Source organism: Oncorhynchus masou, chromosome 24 (assembly GCF_036934945.1).
Source record: "Oncorhynchus masou masou isolate Uvic2021 chromosome 24, UVic_Omas_1.1, whole genome shotgun sequence".
Lineage (NCBI taxonomy): Eukaryota > Metazoa > Chordata > Actinopteri > Salmoniformes > Salmonidae > Oncorhynchus > Oncorhynchus masou.
The window spans coordinates 25933112-25955421 of record NC_088235.1 but is presented as its reverse complement, the minus strand read 5'-3'; the positions used below and the strand labels follow the sequence as shown (position 1 = coordinate 25955421).

The 22310-nt window shown below is 43.2% G+C and overlaps 1 protein-coding gene and 1 long non-coding RNA gene across 2 annotated transcripts; one reads left to right on the top strand and one right to left on the bottom strand.

The window, feature by feature from the left end:
* Positions 1–99: 99 nt before the first annotated feature.
* LOC135511937 (uncharacterized) lies at positions 100–4190 on the top strand. The gene is made up of 4 exons (XR_010451334.1): positions 100–418; positions 1565–1730; positions 1839–1920; positions 3178–4190. It is a non-coding gene; the product is annotated as an uncharacterized LOC135511937 (long non-coding RNA).
* Positions 4176–20931, bottom strand: LOC135511936 (WD repeat domain phosphoinositide-interacting protein 1-like). Its single transcript, XM_064933466.1, has 12 exons — positions 20576–20931; positions 18020–18102; positions 17302–17471; positions 16959–17055; positions 16677–16774; positions 16337–16429; positions 15786–15856; positions 10937–11044; positions 10609–10773; positions 10417–10524; positions 9732–9880; positions 4176–9441 (listed from the first exon to the last, which is right to left on the bottom strand). The coding sequence occupies exons 1-12, from the start codon at positions 20650–20652 to the stop codon at positions 9320–9322; spliced, it is 1341 nt and encodes a 446-aa protein (XP_064789538.1). The 5' UTR covers positions 20653–20931; the 3' UTR covers positions 4176–9319.
* Positions 20932–22310: the final 1379 nt, after the last annotated feature.

The following is a 22310-nucleotide window of genomic DNA, read 5'->3' as shown; positions in this document are numbered from 1 at the left end:
GCTGATAACGGTCACAGTGCAGTCTGTGTGCAGTGGGTCTGAGTAGTCCTCATCCTGTGCTGTTTTTGCACTTGACCATGATCATTTTAATATTAAATGATTCAACCCAAAGCTGCTACAAGTGTCTCTTGGGACCTTAGGTTTGATCAGTTCTTTGTCTTGTCTTACTCTGTCACTCTCCCAGGTCTTGAACCAGAATGACAGTGGGTGTCTCCATGCTCCTATTATCTGGGACCCTGCTCTGTGGACTACTGTTTCACACAGTGAGTCAGAATGGAGTCAGGGACAGGAGCAGCACCAGGAGACCCAACTTCATCATCGTTCTGGAAGATGGTATTGGTTGGGGAGACTTGGGAGCAAACCAGCAGGCGAGTCAGAGATCAAACCAAACCCTTCATCTGGACTTGATGGGAATGAGGTACAGCTCTTGGTAGCCTGTTCACTAACCAACTAGCCTAACTTACATTAAGATATAACTGTCATGGATAAACTCTACAGAGAGGCTTTAATTCCAGCGCAGATGTAAAATACCTTTATTGGATCTTTTATTTTTTGTTTCAAGATTTTATTTTGTATTTTATAAACAACACAAATCATACACATACAAATGACAACATTATACAAACATCAACTACATCACACCTGCCCAGACCCACTAGCTAGCACACACCCACATCTCCAGTGCCTGCGTCACTTTAAGCCACATGGCCTCAAACTCCACCATTTTGTTTCTTTCCATAGCCCACACACTTTACATTTTTAAATAATACAAATGCGTTAATGATGGAGGATTGGTTGATTTCCAGTTTTTAAGTATATGTTTTTTAATGAAGATTGACAAGGAAAGTATCATACCAACCCATATGGTATGTCACTGCACCCTCAAATGCCATATCTTGATGATAGTGCTGATCCATTAACTTAACCGATATTTTGGTTATTTTTCAGTTTTTAAACAATTAATATTTTGAAAGTAGGCCTAAAGTAATGTAAATAAATGATGGTTAATAAGTGATAAACAGTAACGAGCAGTCACTTCCAACATGGGACTTTTATTAATTGTTTTATTCTGTGTTGTTACAGTATTCAACCCACATATAACATTTCATGTTTAGAAAAATAATCAAAACCGAAAACATGATACTTTTTTTATAATCTAAGCAAACTCCAAAAGCACTAATTGCTCAGCACTAGTCTTGAAAAATGCAGACAGAAGGATTAAAAGTACATTTACATTGTAATACTTCTGACACCCTGCTCATAACTTTGGGACTTTATAACATCCACAGAATACATGGATTATTGAGTAATTATTAGGTTTACACTTAATACATGACTCTGCCTGCCATTGTGCTGTATAATTTGTGGATTTTGTCTCTTGTAATAAATTACTTACATTAATTTATACTGGATAAAAGGTACATTTTTGTTAACTGTAATCTCGTTTGTTATATTCCAACATGCCCTCCATCTTGAGCCTGTATCAGTTCTTTTTAAGTCTTGGTTCCAAGAGTTTAGATTTTTTATTTTTATTTTATGATTTATTTCACCTTTATTTAACCAGGTACAGCGACGCTCCCCATCCAGCCTGACAGAGCTTGAGAGGTTCTGCAGAGAAGAATGGGAGAAACTCCCCAAATACAGGTGTGCCAAGCTTGTAGAGTCATACCCAAGAAGACTCAGGGCTGTAATCGCTGCCAAATGTGCTTCAACAAAGTACTGAGTAAAAGGTATGAATACTTATGTAAATGTGATATTTCAGTTTTTTATTTTTAATACATTTGCAAAAATGTCTAAAAACCTGTTTTTGCTTTGTGATTATGGGGTATTCTGTGTAGATTGATGAGGGGAGCCTCTGGACCTTAGGAGGCTAACGCAGCGATACAACTCCCATGCACTCAGTATTATACACACAGACAGGTAAAATATGCCCTTTTAAAAATCTAAGTGTGACGGGGAAAAAGATACAGCTATTTAGTAGAACACAACCCTCGTATACTGTAACTTGGGTTGCAGCTGTTGATATACCTACCTACTCATTGAGACAGTTGTATGTTGGTCATGGTGTGAGAAGTTTACAGGCTAGTGCAAAGGGAACATAGTTCTAAACAAATGTAGCCCTGATCATTAGAACAGAAAAGTCAACATGTTTTGGTAAGTGGACGTGCGGTTCATTTTCAGGACCCCATTTCAGAATATTTTCCCTGTGTCTATGCCAACATTCTGATTCCCACGGCAAAGATGGTGTTCCGTACTCTCATGTCAGAGCAAAACTGCCTCTAGACCAAGAATCATCAACTAGATTCAGCCGCGGGACGACTTCTTCTTGAGCAGATGGTCAGTGTGCCGGAACATAATTATAAATCATTTGTAGACTACACATTGACCGCAAGAAGCTCAAACAGATATAATGTTTGACGAAAACATAATCATTTCAAACCTTGCTTACATTTGTATTTGTGTGGGAATACTTTGGAACAGATAATTTGGGGCTGATTTGCTAGTGTTTTTACAGTATTTTATACCCAACAATTAAAAATGAAATGAACTTGTTTTTGCTTATAAAAGATAATAAAACCACCTGTTGGACAAATTAGGCCCACAGGCCGCCAGTTGGCAAAACACTGCTCTAGACTGTGACAAATGTCTAAACATATAATGGTGAGCAGAATGTGTGTCTAAACCTAAAATGGTGAGCAGAATGTGTCTAAACCTAAAATGGTGAGCAGAATATGTGTCGAAACCTAAAATGGTGAGCAGAATGTGTGTCTAAACCTAAAATGGTGAGCAGAATGTGTGTCTAAACCTAAAATGGTGAGCAGAATGTGCGTCTAAACCTAAAATGGTAAGCAGAATGTGTGTCTAAACATAAAATGGTGGCTCTGCCATGCGAACCACCTGGGATGGGGGGCACAGGGTGCCCACGGTGTCCCACTGGCCTGTCAGGGTACCATCCAACAGCAACAGCTCTGCCCTGCTCAGTATAGTCATTACAGTACAGATATATCTGAAGCTACACCCAGCTCAGATACAAAACACAGGTGTATATTAAAAATAACTGCTAAGGTACATTTACCAAGATAGATGGATGAATAGGTTACACTTTTGAGTTGTTCGTGCAGAGTTGACCCTCTGTTTCTCCTCATCTCCCTCTCTCTTCCCTCTCCCTTCTCCCAGGGGTCTGGATATCTTCCCCACCCTCCTCTCCCTGGGTGGAGTGAATCCCCATCAGACAGAAGCTATGACGGTATCGATGCCACCGATGACCTTCTACATGGCAAAGAAACAGGACATGTGGTACGACCCACTAAGGAGTGATCAGAGCTAGTCATAACAGGACATGATGTACGACCCACTAAGGAGAGATCAGAGCTAGTCATAGAAGCACATGAGGTACGACCCACTAAGGAGTGATCAGAGCTAGTCCTAACAGGACATGAGGTACGACCCACTAAGGATCTCTTTGTTACTTGGGATCTAGAACAAGCATCTCTGTTTTGTCCGAGTTTAAAAGTAGAACATTTGCAGCCATCCACTTCCTTATGGGGGCGGCAGGGTAGCCTAGTGGTTAGAGCATTGGACTAGTAACCGGAAGGTTGCCAGTTCAAACCCCTGAGCTGACATGGTACAAATCTGTTGTTCTGCCCCTGAACAGGCAGTTAACCCACTGTTCCTAGGCCATCATTGAAAATAAGAATTTGTTCTTAAATGACTTGCTTAGTTATATAAAGGTCAAATATGTCTGAAACACAGGCTTCTAGCGTGGGCAATATTGGGGCTTCAACATGTTTCATCGAAATGTACAGCTGTGTGTCATCTGCATAGCAGTGAAAGTTAACATTATGTTTCCGAATGACATCACCAAGAGGTCAAATATATAGTGAAAACAATATTCACAATATTATTCCCAATATTAACAGTGTTTTCCTGTACAGACTTCTTGTACAGTGATACCACTGAGGCTTCTGGGTTGCACTGGGTTGAGTATACTCCTCTCTTGTGGGGAGTATATGACAACGCAATAAGTAGGATGAAATTGCCAATACACACTGACCTAAGACAAGTGTTGTTTGTCCCACAAATAGCTGGGTTTAATTTAATTAGACAAAGAGCATTCTTCCAAGGTTAACTTCACTTTAACCTGAGACATTTCAATGAAATGAAACACAGGAGACTTGTTTGATTCACATTCCCTTTAATTTGTGGTTTAAAATCTTAAATCAAAACTTCAAAAGAACATTAGTGTTCTCAAAGCTCCACCCTTTGGCAAATCAGTCACAAGGTAATAACAATAGGCATACTGTTTACATACATACACACACATAGTATGTATGTATGTATGTATGTATGTATGTATGTATGTATGTATGTATGTATGTATGTATGTATGTATGTATGTATGTATGTATGTATGTATGTATGTATGTATATACAGTGGGGAAAACAAGTATTTGATACACTGCCGATTTTGCAGGTTTTCCAACTTACAAAGCATGTAATTTTTATCATAGGTACACTTCAACTGTGAGAGACGGAATCTAAAACAAAAATCCAGAAAATCATATTGTATGATTTTTAAGTAATTATTTTGCATTTTATTGCATTACATAAGTATTTGATACATCAGAAAAGCAGAACTTAATATTTGGTACAGAAACCTTTGTTTGCCATTACAGAGATCATACATTTCCTGTAGTTCTTGACCAGGTTTTCACACACTGCAGCAGGGATTTTGGCCCACTCCTCCCTACAGACCTTCTCCAGATCCTTCAGGTTTCGGGGCTGTCGCTGGGCACTACAGACTTTCAGCTCCTTCCAAAGATTTTCTATTGGGTTCAGATCTGGAGACTGGCTAGGCCACTCCAGGACCTTGAGATGCTTCTTACGGAACCACTCCTTAGTTGCCCTGATTGTGTGTTTCGGGTCGTTGTCATGCTGGAAGACCCAGCCACAACCCATCTTCAATGCTCTTACTGAGGGAAGGAGGTTGTTGGTCAAGATCTCGCGATACATGGCCCCATCCATCCTCCCCTCAATACGGTGCAGTCGTCCTGTCCCCTTTGCAGAAAAGCATCCCCAAAGAATGATGTTTCCACCTCCATGCTTCACGGTTGTGATGGTGTTCTTGGGGTTGTACTCATCCTTCTTCTTCCTCCAAACACAGCGAGTGGAGTTTAGACCACTCTATTTTTGTATCATCAGACCACATGACCTTCTCCCATTCCTCCTCTGGATCATCCAGATGGTCGTCGGCAAACTTCAGACGGGCCTGGACACGCGCTGGCTTGAGCAGGGGGACCTTGCGTGCGCTGCAGGATTTTAATCCATGACAGCGTAGTGTGTTACTAATGGTTTTCTTTGAGACTGTGGTCCCAGCTCTCTTTTAGGTCATTGACCAGGTCCTGCCGTGTAGTTTTGGGCTGATCCCTCACCTTCCTCATGATCATTGATGCCCCACGAGGTGAGATCTTACATGGAGCCCCCCCCCCTTGGGTTGTGCCGTGGCGGAGATCTTTGTGGGCTATACTCGGCCTTGTCTAAGGATGGTAAGTTGGTGGTTGAAGATATCCCTCTAGTGGTGTGGGGGCTGTGCTTTGGCAAAGTGGGTGGGGTTATATCCTTCCTGTTTGGCCCTGTCCGGGGGTGTCCTCAGATGGGGCCACAGTGTCTCCTGACCCCTCCTGTCTCAGCCTCCAGTATTTATGCTGCAGTAGTTTATGTGTCGGGGGGCTAGGGTCAGTTTGTTATATCTGGAGTACTTCTCCTGTCCTATTCGGTGTCCTGTGTGAATTTAAGTGTGCTCTCTCTAATTCTCTCTTTCTTTCTCTCTCTCGGAGGACCTGAGCGTAGGAACATGCCTCAGGACTACCTGACATGATGACTCCTTGCTGTCCCCAGTCCACCTGGCCGTGCTGCTGCTCCAGTTTCAACTGTTCTGCCTTATTATTATTGGACCATGCTGGTCATTTATGAACATTTGAACATCTTGGCCATGTTCTGTTATAATCTTCACCCGGCACAGCCAGAAGAGGACTGGCCACCCCACATAGCCTGGTTCCTCTCTAGGTTTCTTCCTAGGTTTTGGCCTTTCTAGTGAGTTTTTCCAAGCCACCGTGCTTCTACACCTGCATTGCTTGCTGTTTGGGGTTTTAGGCTGGGTTTCTGTACAGCACTTTGAGATATCAGCTGATGTACGAAGGGCTATATAAATAAATTTGATTTGAGCCCCAGACCGAGGGTGATTGACCGTCTTCTTGAACTTCTTCCATTTTCTAATAATTGCGCCAACAGTTGTTGCCTTCTCACCGAGCTGCTTGCCTATTGTCCTGTAGCCCATCCCAGCCTTGTGCAGGTCTACAATTTTATCCCTGATGTCCTTACACCGCGCTCTGGTCTTGGCCATTGTGGAGAGGTTGGAGTCTGTTTGAGTGTGTGGACAGGTGTCTTTTATACAGGTAACGAGTTCAAACAGGTGCAGTTAATACAGGTAATGAGTGGAGAACAGGAGGGCTTCTTAAATAAAAACTAACAGGTCTGTGAGAGCCGGAATTCTTAATTGTTGGTAGGTGATCAAATAGTTATGTCATGCAATGAAATGCAAATTAATTACTTAAAAATCATACAATGTGATTTTCTGGATTTTTGTTTTAGATTCCGTCTCTCACAGTTGAAGTGTACCTATGATGAAAATTACAGACCTCTACATGCTTTGTAAGTAGGAAAACCTGCAAAATCGTCAATGTTTCAAATACTTGTTCTCCCCACTGTATATATACATGTGGTGTGTGTGTATATATATACACACACGTGTGTGTGAGTGTATATATACATACATACAGTTGAAGTCGGAAATTTACATACACCTTAGCCAAATACATTTAAACTCAGTTTTTCACAATTCCTGACATTTAATCCTAGTAAAAATTCCATGTCTTAGAATCACCACTTTATTTTAAGAATGTGAAATGTCAGAATAATAGTAGAGAGAATGATTTATTTTAGCTTGAATTTTTTTCAGAAATTTACATACACTTAATTAGTATTTGGTAGCATTGCCTTTAAATTGTTTAACTTGGGTCAAACATGTTGGGTATCCTTTCACAAGCTTCCCACAATAAGTTGGGTGAATTTGGCCCAGTCCTCCTGACAACTTTGGAAGTATGCTTGGGGTCATTGTCCATTTGGAAGAACCATTTGCAACCAAGCTTTAACTTCCTGACTATCTTCAGATGTTGCTTCAATATTTCCACATAATTTATCTACCTCATGATGCCATCTATTTTTGTTTAGTGTACCAGTCCCTCCTGCAGCAAAGCACCCCCACAACATGATGCTGCCACTCCCATGCTTCACGGTTGGGATGGTGTTCTTCGGCTTGCAATCCTCCCCCTTTGTCCTCCAAACATAACAATGGTCATTATGGCCAAACAGTTCTATTTTTGTTTCATCAGACATTTCTCCAAAAAGTATGATCTGTGTCCCCGTGTGCATTTGCAAACCGTAGTCTGGCTTTTTTATGGCGGGTTTGGAGCAGTGGCTTCTTCCTTGCTGAGCGGCCTTTCAGGTAATGTCGATTCGGAATCGTTTTACTGTGGATATAGATACTTTTGTAACGGTTTCCTCCAGCATCTTCACAAGGTCCTTTGCTGTTGTTCTTGGATTGATTTGCACTTTTCGCACCAAAGTACATTCATCTCTAGAAGACAGAACGCTTCTCCTTCCTGAATAGTATGACAGCTGCGTGTTCCCATGGTGTTCATTCTTGCATACTATTGTTTGTACAGATGAACGTGGTACTTTCAGGTGTTTGGAAATTGCTCCCAAGGATGAACCAGACTTGTGGAGGTCTTCAATATTTGTTTCTGAGGTCTTGGTGGATTTCTTTTGATTTTCCCATGATGTCAAGCAAAGAGGCACTGAGTTTGAAGGTAGGCCTTGAAATACACCCACAGGTACACCTCCAATTGACTCAAATGATGTCAATTAGCCTATCAGAAGCTTCTAAAGCCATGACATAATTTTCTGGAATTTTCCAAGCTGTTTAAAGGCACAGTCAACTTTGTGTATGTAAACTTCTGACCCACTGGAATTGTGATACAGTGAATTATAAGTGAAATAATCTGTCTGTAAACAATTGTTGGAAAGGTAACTTGTCATGCACAAAGTAGATGTCCTAACCGACTTGCCAAAACTATAGTTTGTTAACAAGAAATTTGTGGAGTGGTTGAAAAACAAGTTTTAATGACCAACCTAAGTGTTTGTAAACTTCAGACTTCAACTGTATATATATATACACACACACACACACACACACACACATATACACATATAATATATACATACACACTTTACACAAACAATAAAAATCCACTTTCCGCCAAGACCTTCACTTAATTACCATAGGTCTAATGCATTGATGAATAATTGTCATTTCATATTCCAAAATAATATTTAGTACAAGTCAACATTATTTTTTACAAAGTAAAAACATCTACGTCATGTCTGAAATTTTACAATATTCAACATTATTTAGTCAATGGTGTTAATAATTTTATCAGTGAAATAAAAGGACCTGTAAGGATCTACAATACTATTAATCAACTTTTTCACATTATCAGTATTTTATTATTCTTCCCACCTTTTTTCTAGAGATAAGTTCAAAAACATCACCTCAAGACACATGATAGAACGCCGTCTCTCCTTCTCTATTCCACCATCCCCTCTCTTTCCCTCCCCCTCTTCTCTCTCAGGGCGTGGCACAGCTATAGCCCACTGATAAGACGCACTCTGTCTGTGCCCCTCTCTGCCCTCTTCCACCCTACACTGGGTTCTAGCCAATCTGCATCAAGCAGCAGAATACGACTCGGACCCCGCTATCCAGTCAGTGTTATAAATCACTAAATGATACTAAACAGGTTATAAAAGTAAAAAGCCCAGAGCACTTCTCAATAGCTCTATATGATTGCAATTCAATATTAAAGTCCCTTTTTAACCAGGTTAAATATTGGTTAATATTAGACTAGAGGAAGGCTACAAATTCATAGCCCAGACCTGCTTCCCTTCTGATAGTTAGGGAATTGATTTAAATTGTATTCATACTGACCTTTAGTTCCAGGTATAAGACAATGTACAGAGACGGGTCCACTATCCAGCCACACTCTACTTCTGAATGGCACATTAGAGTAACCAATCAACACTGTGGCATCTACATTTCTCCCATTTGATCGTTGGGGACATGGGGTGGGGGGTTCTCTTAACACTGATATACTTCCTTCTTGTGTGAATGGCTCCAGTTGATTGGTTCCAGGGAAGTGGTGGGTCAGTTGGTCTGTTTGCTGACGGGAGGAAACTCGTTCTCATCATCCAGACAGACGGGTCCCTCGGCAAACTCATGTTCAGGGATCACATCCCCTTTCTCAGCCCCTCCATCCTCTGAGTAGCCTGGGAAGAGGTTAGAAGAAGAGAGATTACAGGGCACGTCACCAGACTAAGGACTGTATTCAGTCTATCAAGCTGAAGATTTACAGATTCCACAATACACATTTAAAGGTCATTTCCAATTGAGCCGACATATGCAGCTTTTACCGTGATGCAGTTTCCACTAAAGCGGGAACATTTCCTTAAATTTCAATCACGCCGTAAAGCTAAACTTCTGTGATACAGATTGAAAAAAGTCCTTAATCACACAGGGTAAGACATACTACATTCATGAAGCAAACCACACACATTACCTGTGAGAGTGGTAGAAGAGGGTGCAGTCGAGGGGAGGGACACAGTGGCAGCATATGATGGGCTGGTTGACGGTGGGAGGGACCTTCCATCCTCTGACTCCTTCTCTTTCTGTTGTGCTTCCTGTGGCGCCTCATCTCCTTCAAATAGTCTGGAGAAAACACAAAGAGAGCCTGAGTTCACGCACATATACAGACATGCTTAATCACACACATATGCTCACCAGGGTCAGTTCCATTTCAATTCCAGTCAATTCAGAAAGTAAATACAATTCCACATTTCCCTCATTGAAAAGCATTGAAATTAATTGGAATGTCATTTTGCTTCCCGAGTGGACTGGAATTGAAATGTTATTGACCCCAACTCTGAGGCTCACACACACAAATCCCAGTCCCCCACCTGTGTTTTCTGACCAGAACCCAGTCCCTCACCTGTGTTTCCTGACCAGAACCCAGTCCCCCACCTGTGTTTCCTGACCAGAACCCAGTCCCTCACCTGTGTTTCCTGACCAGAACCCAGTCCCTCACCTGTGTTTCCTGACCAGAACCCAGTCCCCCACCTGTGTTTTCTGACCAGAACCCAGTCCCTCACCTGTGTTTCCTGACCAGAACCCAGTCCCTCACTTGTGTTACCTGACCAGAACCCAGTCCCTCACCTGTGTTTCCTGACCAGAACCCAGTCCCTCACCTGTGTTTCCTGACCAGAACACACTCTCCTCCGTCCTGTGGGTCAATGTTATAGATGTAGAGATGTCCATCTGATGATGCCACCAGCAGCCGAGGTAGCTTCTGAACCCTGAAAATATAGCAAGTAATAGGATTGTAAAATAAAGTGACACACCATCCCGCCCTGCATCCCCCTGCAAACACACAAACTTACGTGGACAAGGCGCATACGTTCTTGAGTCCGAACATGTTGAGTCGTACGGTGGCAAAGGCCCGGTCTTGGTGCATCATGTCAGAGACCTGGGAGGGAAGGTAGGTGCTGGCTGCTGTGAACATCTTCCCCACGTAGGCACCCCACGTAGGAGACTCGCCATCTCGACTAGAGACAGGCAGGAGTCAATCACACTGCTCTTCCTGACTGACTACAGAGACAAAACTAACATAAAACATGAACACACCTGACAACTAGCCACTGAGGACCAGAAAGGGACAAGTCGTAAGACGATCAACACAACAAAATCTGGAGAGTAAACAGTGAGTACCTGGGGCTGTGCTGTTCCAGTTTGAAGATATGGACCGTCTCTGTGTTGCTGGAGGCACAGAGGAACTGGGCGTCTGAACTAAAGGACAACGAGCTGATACTCACATACCTGAGACACAGACACACATGGTAAGAGTGATCATCCCCCAAGATACCAAAACTACCACTACAATACCTTGGAATCGTTCTGTAGTCTGTCTACACATGTAGTACCTGTTGTGTCTGTCATATCTGTATTCTGTCTACACATGTAGTGTCTGTTCTGTATTATCAGTAATATCTGTAGTGTATGTAGTGTCTGTAATATCTGCAGTGTATGTAGTATCTGTAATATCTGCAGTGTATGTAGTATCTGTAATATCTGCAGTGTATGTAGTATCTGTAATATCTGCAGTGTATGTAGTGTATGTAGTGTCTAATATCTGCAGTGTCTGCAATATCTGTAGTCGGTCTACACAAACTCAGCAAAAAAATAAACGTCCCTTTTTCAGGACCCTGTCTTTCAAAGATAATTTGTAAAAATCCAAATAACTTCACAGATCTTCATTGTAAAGGGTTTAAACACTGTTTTCCATGCTTGTTCAGTGAACCATAAACATTTAATGAACATGCACCTGTGGAACGGTTGTTAAGACACTAACAGCTTACAGACGGAAGGCAATTAAGGTCACAGTTATGAAAACTTCGGACAATAGAGGCATTTCTACTGAATCTGAATAACACCAAAAGAAAGATGCCCAGGGTCCCTGCTCATCTACGTGAATATGCCTTAGGCATGCAGCAAGGAGGCATGAGGACTGCAGATGTGGCCAGGGCAATAAATTGCAATGTCCGTACTGTGAGACGCCTAAGACAGTGCTACAGGGAGACAGGACGGACAGCTGATCGTCCTCGCAGTGGGAGACCACGTGTAACAACACCTGCACAGGATTGGTACATCCAAACATAACACCTGTGGGACAGGTACATGATGGCAACAACAACTGCCCAAGTTACACCAGGAACACACAATCCCTCCATCAGTAACAGGTTGAAAGAGGCTGGACTGAGGGCTTGTAGGCCTGTTATAAGGCAGGTCCTCACCAGACATCACCGGCAACAACGTCGCCTATGGGCACAAACCCACTGTCGCTTGACCAGACAGGACTGGCAAAAAGTGCTCTTCACTGACGAGTCACGGTTTTGTCTCACCGGAGCCGATGGTCGGATTCGTGTTTATCGTCGAAGGAATGAGCATTACACAGAGAAATGTACTCTGGAGCGGGATCAATTTGGAGGTGGAGGGTCCGTCATGGTCTGGGGCGGTGTGTCACAGCATCATCGGACTGAGATGGCAGGCAATCTCAACGCTGTGCGTTACAGGGAAGACATCCTCCTCCCTCGTGGTACCCTTCCTGCAGACTCATCCTGACAGGACCCTCCAGCATGACAATGCCACCAGCCATGCTGCTTGTTCTGTGCGTGATTTTCTGCAAGACAAGAATGTCAGTGTTCTGCCATGACCAGTGAAGAGCCCAGATCTCAATCCCATTGAGCACATCTGGGACCTGTTGGATCGGAGTGAGGGCTAGGGCCATTCCCCCCAGAAACTTCCAGATGCCTTGGTGGAAGAGTGGGGTAACATCTCAAAGCAAGAACTGGCAAATCTGATGCAGTCCATGAGGAGGAGATACACTGCAGTACTTAATGCAGCTGGTGGCCACACCAGATACTGACTGTTACCCCCCCCCCCCCTTTGTTCAGGGACACATTATTACATTTCTGTTAGTCACATGTCTGTGAAACTTGTTCAGTTTATGTCTGTTGTTGAATCTTGTTTTGCTCATACAAATATTTACACAAGTTTGCTGAAAATAAACACAGTTGACAGTGAGAGGACATTTATTTTTTTGCTGAGTTTAGTAACAGTAGTGTCTGTAGTATTTGTAGTCTGTCTACACATGTAGTATCTGTAGTGTCCAAACACACCAAGAAAGTTGTGAAGAGGGCATGACAATGCCTTTTCCCCCTCAGAAGGGGACACTACAGATACAACAGACAGACACTACATATATTACAGACACTACATGTGTAGACAGACTACAGATACCACAGACACTACAGTCCCCACTTGCTTCAAGATGTTCTCCATTGTTCCTGTACCCAAGAAAGCAAAGGTAACAGAACAAAGTGACTATCGCCCCATTAGCACCCTCTTCTGTCATCATTAAGTACTTTGAGAGGCTAATTAAGGACAATTTCACCTCTACCTTACCTGACACCCTAGACTCACTTCAATTTGCTTAACGCCCCAATAGACCCACAGAGGATGCAATCACCATCGCACTGCACACTGCCCTGGACAAGAGGAATACCTACGTCAGAATGCTGTTCATTAACTATAGCTCAGCCTTCAACACCATAGTACCCTCCAAGCCCATCATTAAGCTCGGGGCCCTGGGTCTAAACCCCGCCCTGTGCAACTGGGTCCTGGACTTCCTGACGGGCTGCCCCCAGGTGGCGAAGATAGGAAACATCACCTCCACTTCGCTGATCCTCAACACTGGGGCCACACAAGGGTGCGTGCTCAGCCCCCTCCTGTACTCTCTGTTCACCCACGACGAGACAGCCTACAGGGAGGAGGTGAGGGCCCTGGGGGAGTATTTCCAGGAAAATAACCTTATACTCAATATTAACAAAACGAAGGAGCTGATTGTGGACTTCAGGAAACAGCAGAGGGAGCACCCCCCTATCCACATCGACGGGACCGCAGTGGAGAAGGTGGTAAGCTTCAAGTTCCTCAGTGTTCACATCACTGACCATCTGAAATGGTCCACCCACACAGACAGTGTGGTTAAGAAGGCTGAAGAAATTTGGCTCCTAAGACCCTCAAATTTTTACAGATGCACAATTGAGAGCATCCTGTCGGGCTGTATCACCGCCTGGTACGGCAACTGCACCACCCACAACCGTAAGGCTCTCCAGAGGGTGGTGCAGTCTGCACAACGCATCACCATGGCCAAACTACCTGCCCTCCAGGACACCTACAGCACCCGATGTCACAGGAATGCCAAAAAGATCATCAAGGACATCAACCACTCGAGCCAGGGTCCGTTCACCCCGCTATCATCCAGAAGACGAGGTCAGTGCAGGTGCATCAAAGCTGTGACCGAGAGACTGAAAAACATATTCTATCTCAAGGCCATCAGACTGTTAAATAGCCTTCACTAGCCGGCAACCATTCGGTACTCAACCTTGCACCTTAGAAGCTGCTGCCCTATATTCAGTGCATTCGGAAAGTATGCAGAACCCTTGACTTTTTAAACATTTTGTTACATTACAGCCTTATTTTATGCTGAGCACTTGTTGGCTGCTTTTCCTTCACACTGCGGTCCAACTCATCCCAAACCATCTCAATTGGGTTGAGGTCGGGTGATTGTGGAGGCCAGGTCATCTGATGCAGCACTCCATCACTCTCCTTCTTGGCCAAATAGCCCTTACACACCCTGGAGGTGTTTTGGAGGTCATTGTCCTGTTGAAAAACAAATGATAGTCCCACTAAGCGCAAACCAGATGGGATGGCGTATCACTGCAGAATGCTGTGGTAGTCATGCTGGTTAATTGTGCCTTGAATTCTAAATAAATCACAAACACTGTCACCAGCAAAACACCCCCACACCCTTACACCTCCTCCTCCATGCTTCACGGTGGGAACCACACATGCGGAAATCATCCATTCACCTACTCTGCGTCTCACAAAGACACGGCGGTTGGAACCAAAAATCTAAAATTTGGACTCATCAGACCAAATTACAGATTTCCATCGGTCTAATGTTATTGCTTGTGTTTCTTGGCCCAAGCCAGTATCTTCTTCTTACTGGTGTCCTTTAGTAGTGGTTTCTTTGCAGCAATTCAACCATGAAGGCCTGATTCACACAGTCTCCTCTGAACAGTTGATGTTGAGATGTGTCTATTATTTGAAATCTGTGCTGCATTTATTTGGGATGCTGAGGCGTGTAACCCCCCCTCCTTGTTTTTACACTGCTGCTACTCACTGTTTAATATCTATGCATAGTCACTTTACCCCTACCTACATCTACAAATGACCTCGACTAACCTGTACCCACACACATTGACTCGGTATCGGTACCCCCTGTATATAGCCTCCACATTGACTCGGTATCGGTACCCCCTGTATATAGCCTCGCTATTGTTATTTTATTGTGTTACATGTTTTTTTATTAGTTTATTTAGTAAATATTTTCTTAAAATGGCATTGTTGGTTAAGGGCTTATAAGTAAGCGTTTCATGGTAAGGTCTACACCTGTTCGGCGCATGTGACAAATAACTGTTGATTTGATCTGTAGTGTCTGTGGTGTCTGTAGTCTGTCTACACATGTAGTATCTGTAGTATCTGTAGTCTGTCTACACATGTAGTATCTGTAGTCTGTCTACACATGTAGTATCTGTAGTATCTGTAGTCTGTCTACACATGTAGTATCTGTAGTCTGTCTACACATGTAGTATCTTTAGTCTGTCTACACATGTAGTATCTGTAGTATCTGTAGTCTGTCTACACATGTAGTATCTGTAGTCTGTCTACACATGTAGTATCTGTAGTCTGTCTACACATGTAGTATCTGTAGTCTGTCTACACATGTAGTATCTGTAGTATCTGTAGTCTGTCTACACATGTAGTATCTGTAGTATCTGTAGTCTGTCTACACATGTAGTATCTGTAGTCTGTCTACACATGTAGTATCTGTAGTATCTGTAGTCTGTCTACACATGTAGTATCTGTAGTCTGTCTACACATGTAGTATCTGTAGTCTGTCTACACATGTAGTATCTGTAGTCTGGTATAAACGGACCTCTTCATCCCTCTACGGAACTCAAACAGCCTCTGTCCCTCTGGGATGGTGAACACTCTGATCACTGTACCCTGGATTGGAGGAGGAGATGATCAGACAGAACCGTAGACAGAGATGTACACTGAGTGCACAAAACATTAGGAACATCTGCTCTTTCCATGACAGACTGACCAAGTGAATCCAGGTGAAAACTATGATACCTTATTGATGCCACTTGATAAATCCACTTCAACCAGTGGAGATGAAGGGGAGGAGACAGGTTAAAGAAGGATTTTTAAGCCTTGAGACAGTTGAGAAATGCATTGTGTATGTGTGTCATTCAGAGGGTGAATGGGTGAGACAAAAGGTGTAAGTGTTCTAATGTTGTGTACACTCAGTGTATATGTGTATATATGTGTATATATATGTGTATATATATATATATATATATATATATATATATATATATATATATATATAAATATATATATATATATATATAGAGAGAGAGGTACAGTTGAAAGATAGGCGGAGACAACCAGAAAGAGAGAGAAAGGAACAGTCAGACTCACCCTCTCGGAGGCACTGGCGAGTTTGGTTCCTGAAGCGTTGAATGTGAGGGCTGCCAGGGGACTGTCATGGGCTGGGATCATCGTCACCTTGCTCTGAGGAAAACACAGGTCACACATTAGTAACATCATCAACCTGTGACCACTTCAACTGCCGTGACATGCAATGACTGTACTTCATGTACCCAAAAGTATTAAGGCAGCTCAACTACCTCTCCAACTACTCTACTAGCTAACCCACAAGCTGCCAATGGGGTCAACATGAATACCCCCTGCGTTGTGCTGTGCAGACAGTGGTTTGAATAGTAGCGGTGGCAGAAGTCATTTGAATATCAGGTCTTACCAGGTTGTTGGTGTCATAGACCATGATCTCTCCGATGGTTTGACTGCCAGGGTACGCCAGGTAGGAGTTACCATGGTTCACAGAGAGGGCACAGAGACCTGACGGGTTGGAGTGTTTGTCTTTGTTTAGAAACTGAGCATAGTTGAGGGTATGACGAATTGTGTGTGTGTTTGTGTGCATATTCAGTACCTGAGGGGTTGGAGGGGTTGTCTGTGTTTAGAAACTGAGCATAGTTGAGGGTATGATGAATTGTGTGTGTGTGTTTGTGTCCGTATTCAGTACCTGAGGGGTTGTGGGGCGTGTTGAGCAGCGTCTTCAGCAGCTTCATGTCTTTGATGTTGTGGATGTAGACTGACTCCTCCAGACACACCACCAGCCTCTACAGGGGACAGACAGGGAAACGTTGCAGCAGAGCTGGAAGATGGGATAGGTTTGGAATGGGAACTGATCTCAGGATTGGTGAGAGAGATTGGATTGGAATGGGGCCTCAATCTGACCTAAGTATACAGTATACAGTTCCAAAAGGGTTCTTTGGCTGTCCTATGGGGAACCCTTTAACATTTTAGATAGCACCTTTTTTCTAAGAGTGTAGCGGTGAGGAATGGGTTTGGAATATGTCCATTACCTGTCTGTTGAGCCGGACTGAGAGGATGTTGTTAGAGTAGCTATAGTTGCAGATCTCTGTTCCCCTTTTGAAGTGGTAGACGTTCATACGTCGGGGCATGGAGAGACTGACCACCGCCACCAGACTGCTGGAGAACAACCGCTCCACGATGTACACGTCTGGACACTCCGCTGGGAGAGAGAGGGAAGGGGGAGGGGAGAGGGAGGGGAGGGGAGAGGGAGGGGAAGGGGGAAAAAGGGAGGGAGAGGGAAGTTGTAAAAAGGGAGGGAGAGGGAGGGAAGTTGGAAGGGGGAGGGAAGGGTTAAATCACATACAAGTGCTAATATAAAACACACTGCGCATAGAATACACACACACACCACACACACACACACTTCGCATCATTCATTCCATCATTCATTCAAACTAAAACATTCATAGGATCACACACTTTCCTCTCTCAGTGATATGAAACACTGGTCAAATACTTGCAGAATGCATTACTGGGAACAGGCTTATGGTGTAACACACTGCTCTCTACCATTGTTTACATATGTGGGAGAGGGAGGGCTATGTCAGCTTAGAACAACTTGTTCTCTGGTTACAAGACTACTGTTCAACCATGCTAGTTGACCTGACCACAGCTTATTGGGTGTTTGTTTTGTCCCGGTGCTAGGATACCAGCTAGGTGTTTAACTGTAGCTACCAGTACACACAGGCTATAAGGACACTCACTCACCTCCTTCGTGGATGCAGTCCATCTTGTCCACTGAGGTGACAGAGAAGAGTCTGTAGCCTGACTTAGTGCCCACTGATAGAGACCTGAAACACAGAGACCCAACTGTTGTTACACATCCAAGATGGTGTCCACTATGTGTGTAGTCTAATAATCCACTATAGGGGTGTAGTGTTGTACACCGCCATAATGGTTTCATCATAATCTGCTCTCAAGGTTTGCTTGAAGGTTACAGTTTGTTAATATGATGTAACCAAATAGGCTGGATGTTCACTTGTTGTGCCATGATCTAAATAATCATCTACCTTGTTTTTATTTCACCTTTATTTAACCAGGTAGACTAGTTGAGAACAAGTTCTCATTTGCAACTGCGACCTGGTCAAGATAAAGCAAAGCAGTTCGACACATACAACAACACAGAGTTACGCACGCTATACCTCTTAAACTAAATGAACAAACAATGGAAAGCCCATACAATAAAATCAAATGAGTTCAGTGACAAACAATTCAGGCAGTTGTAAAAAAAAAAAAAAAAAAAAAAAAAAAAAAACTCCAGCATTTATCTTTTTGTTATCTGTGAGTCCAATATCAAAACCACACAAGTAATTAATGGAAATTAAATGGATCTTTGATTGGAGAAAAGTCTCTCCCTATCCTTGTTCTCTAACCGGGACACCTGTATCAGCTACTACCTTTACTCAGTGCATTCTTAAATTACTACACGCTTATGAGGAGAAAGGCTGATTGGACCACTAAAGGCAGAGGATGTTTTCTAAGGAGAGCCTTTGTACACACTCTGCTTACCAGGAAATGTAGGGGATACATGAAATGCCTCACTACCCACTGAGCTATATATAGCAGTCAGGGGGAAATGAAGGATACACCGTGTGCTGTATGGTCAACACAGCAAGAGTTGACTCGGGTCATGTGATCACCCTAGGCACTTCAAACAACCCTGATAATCAAGCACACTATGGGCATATACAGAGATACTGTGTAGAGAAAAGGAGGGGCAGGCATCTGTCAACAGGTGGAATAGGATGGACTAGGAAGATATAGGATCATATTCATTCAAGAGTAGACACTGATCTAATATCAGTTTCACATTTGGTTTAGGTTTAGGTTACGCTATGTGGAGGGTGAGCTGATCCTAGATCTGTGCCTGAGGGCAACCACTACCCAGAGTTGAACAGGTGCGTGGTTCAGTGGGATATAGGCCTATCCCAGGCAACATATAGCCTAACTGCTGCTTGTCTTATCTTATCATGTCTGAGGATGATGGAAAATGGCAGAGATCTAACATGAACATGTGTGTTTGACCACCTGGCTGTTACTACACCTGTAACCGCCCTGTAGCTCAACAGTGTCTGGCTGCTCCTCTATCACTCACACTCAACTTCCATAATACTCAACTTCCAACATTCATAATGTTACCTAGCATGGGATCCAATACCCAAAGACCCTTTGTCATAATGTTACCTAGCATGGGATCCAATACCCAAAGACCCTTTGTCATAATGTTACCTAGCATGGGATCCAATACCCAAATACCCTTTGTCATAATGTTACCTAGCATGGGATCCCATACCCAAAGACCCTTTGTCATAATGTTACCTAGCATGGGATCCCATACCCAAAGACCCTTTGTCATAATGTTACCTAGCATGGGATCCCATACCCAAAGACCCTTTGTCATAATGTTACCTAGCATGGGATCCCATACCCAAAGACCCTTTGTCATAATGTTACCTAGCATGGGATCCCATACTCAAAGACCTTTTGTCATAATGTTACCTAGCATGGGATCCCATACCCAAAGACCCTTTGTCATAATGTTACCTAGCATGGGATCCCATACCCAAAGACCCTTTGTCATAATGTTACCTAGCATGGGATCCCATACCCAAAGACCCTTTGTCATAATGTTACCTAGCATGGGATCCCATACCCAAAGACCCTTTGTCATAATGTTACCTAGCATGGGATCCCATACCCAAAGACCCTTTGTCATAATGTTACCTAGCATGGGATCCCATACCCAAAGACCCTTTGTCATAATGCAATTCATCCCACCGCCCCATGCATGCAGTGTCGATAGCCTTAGTGCTTCAAGAAATCATGACAGTTCCACAACTCATTGCATGTGTCATCATCCGAGACAAAAAAAAACAAATTTGCACAATAGTCTGCTGTGCTGACCAGTATCTCTACTGTAGGTCAAATCTTGCCTGGATACTTTTCTCTGGCCATCTATCTATAAGCCTTCGTAGTGTGTTGGCGTACTTCACAAGGTACTAACCTATAACTTAGGAACTGTGTTGATGAGACACCATGGGACAATTGTATTAACATTGATAAACTACATGCACAAGTGGGTTAGGTAAGAAGATATAATTCATACATTAACATATATCTGCTATAGACCAACAGACAGACCATATTACAGCTAGACGGACGCATAGATTTGCTGCCTAGATTATGCAAGAAGAACCTTCTAACAGTGTGACAAGTTGAATACGCTAGAACTGGCCCGAGTTGGCAGACAGGGCGCTTGCTTACGTGGTGTCCTGGTTGAACGAGGCGCTGATCAAGCCTTGAGGCCCTCCCGGACCGTCGGGTGTCTCCCGTTCCTCCATCTCGCCCACAGTGATTATCCTGTCCTGCTCCACTGCCCTAGTTCAGTGGCCTGTGTTCGGATCGATCACTCCGAAACCCAGCTCCTCTACACACGTATGCACTTGAGATTAGTTATTACAATGTAATACATGCTATACAAATTGGAAATTGATGGCTTGAATCCTGAAACTAAAATGATTTGTTGTTTCTTCTATTTTAGAACACGGCGCTTGTAATTCTGTTTTAACACTAACTTCTAGAGTTAACAGGAGGCAGACAAAAACAAAAACAGCTGAGGGCTGGATGCGTCACTTTAGTGCTCTTTTCTATTGGCTGGTTGGAATTTGGAGACTACCTCTGCACCACTCAGATTGCCCAACCTTTTCAAAACATGTATATGATTGGGTGGATTCGATTATGCTGCACCGCGGCACTGGGTAAAGGCCTGTTACGTCATCGGTCGAAAGCGGGGAGGGAGGAGCAGGAGTGCCCTTCTCAAATCGAACAGTATGTGCTGCTCGGTCATTTTGTCTTCAAGGCATGGTGCATCGTCCAGAAACATACAACATATTTTCAATAAAAATTAATGTTTTAATTTTCTATCTCGTTTTCATTGGTAAAGCTAATCACTTTTGCATGTGAAAACACAGAATTCTACTCATTACGCACATCGGTTGTGCCAACTGTATGTGTTCAGGCAGAAATTCATGAATTTCATTGGGAGGGAATACACACCACTGCGACTCATCTGCAGGAATGGTTGCGGTGCGTGGCGTTCATTGTGTGCAGTGAGTCGCACGTGTTGGATTTTTTCAACTTGTGCTTTGCTTTGACTTGTGTGCGGTACCAGTAGTAAACCACGGTAGACGTTGCTAATGTGTACAATTATAATTTCTGTTGTGATGCGGCATGTATTGTGAATACTAAGTAAAATGTCAAATGTATACCTTATGGCAAGAAGGCTCTGGTCGTACCTACAGCATCATTGCGAAAATAGTACGCAGCAAAAGTTCAACATTCACCTTCTGCTACCATTTCGTCAATCTGTCTATGCATACTTTTGATGCATAGAGGTACAATAAATCCAATGCATGTACCACACAGAACGCTCTGCAATACAATGCAGCGGTGCATTGGAAATTAATGTATTTCTGGTGTACCACATCTCTATGATGCTGTCAGTGTGATCAAGGTGTAACACTCAGCGTTACTCCACGTGCTATAAATCGCTTTGTTTTGAGCCCTGGGAGACAGCAACGAATGCAATCAACTTTCACCCGGTGTAAAACACGCCCACTCGGTCGCCCGGCCGAGATTAATCGAATCCCCTCATTTACAATAATACTCCCCGGAAAAAGTACAGGGAGCACCGCCCATTATAAATGAAACGATTGCGATTATTTAATTTCACCTTCATTCTGGGCACGAGGAATTGTTTTGATCGGTTGGAGTGTGCTAAATCAAATGGATGGACCCATCGAATGTTTTGCTGACCATCTTTGACACATCTTTCTATGTGAAGCTTTGCAGAGTAAAAAATAAATAAAAACATTTGCAGTTTGCACAAAAGCTATGCATACAAGCAATGTATTTTACAAATTCCTTGGCTGATCAATCATGAAACATAAATATAATCCAATGGCACTTGCTTTGTTTTGTTTATTATAAACCTAAACTG

What these genes read in the sequence shown, in the direction of transcription:
- LOC135511936 (XM_064933466.1), bottom strand. Translation starts at nt 20,652, where the DNA reads ATGGAGGAACGGGAGACACCCGACGGTCCGGGAGGGCCTCAAGGCTTG. An exon ending in TCTATGACACCAACAACCTG is followed by an intron (nt 16,430 to 16,676) that starts GTAAGACCTGAT and finishes TGTTTTCCTCAG; the next exon opens with AGCAAGGTGACGATGATCCC. An exon ending in GTTCTGGTCAGGAAACACAG is followed by an intron (nt 9,881 to 10,416) that starts GTGAGGGACTGG and finishes TGTTTTCTCCAG; the next exon opens with ACTATTTGAAGGAGATGAGG.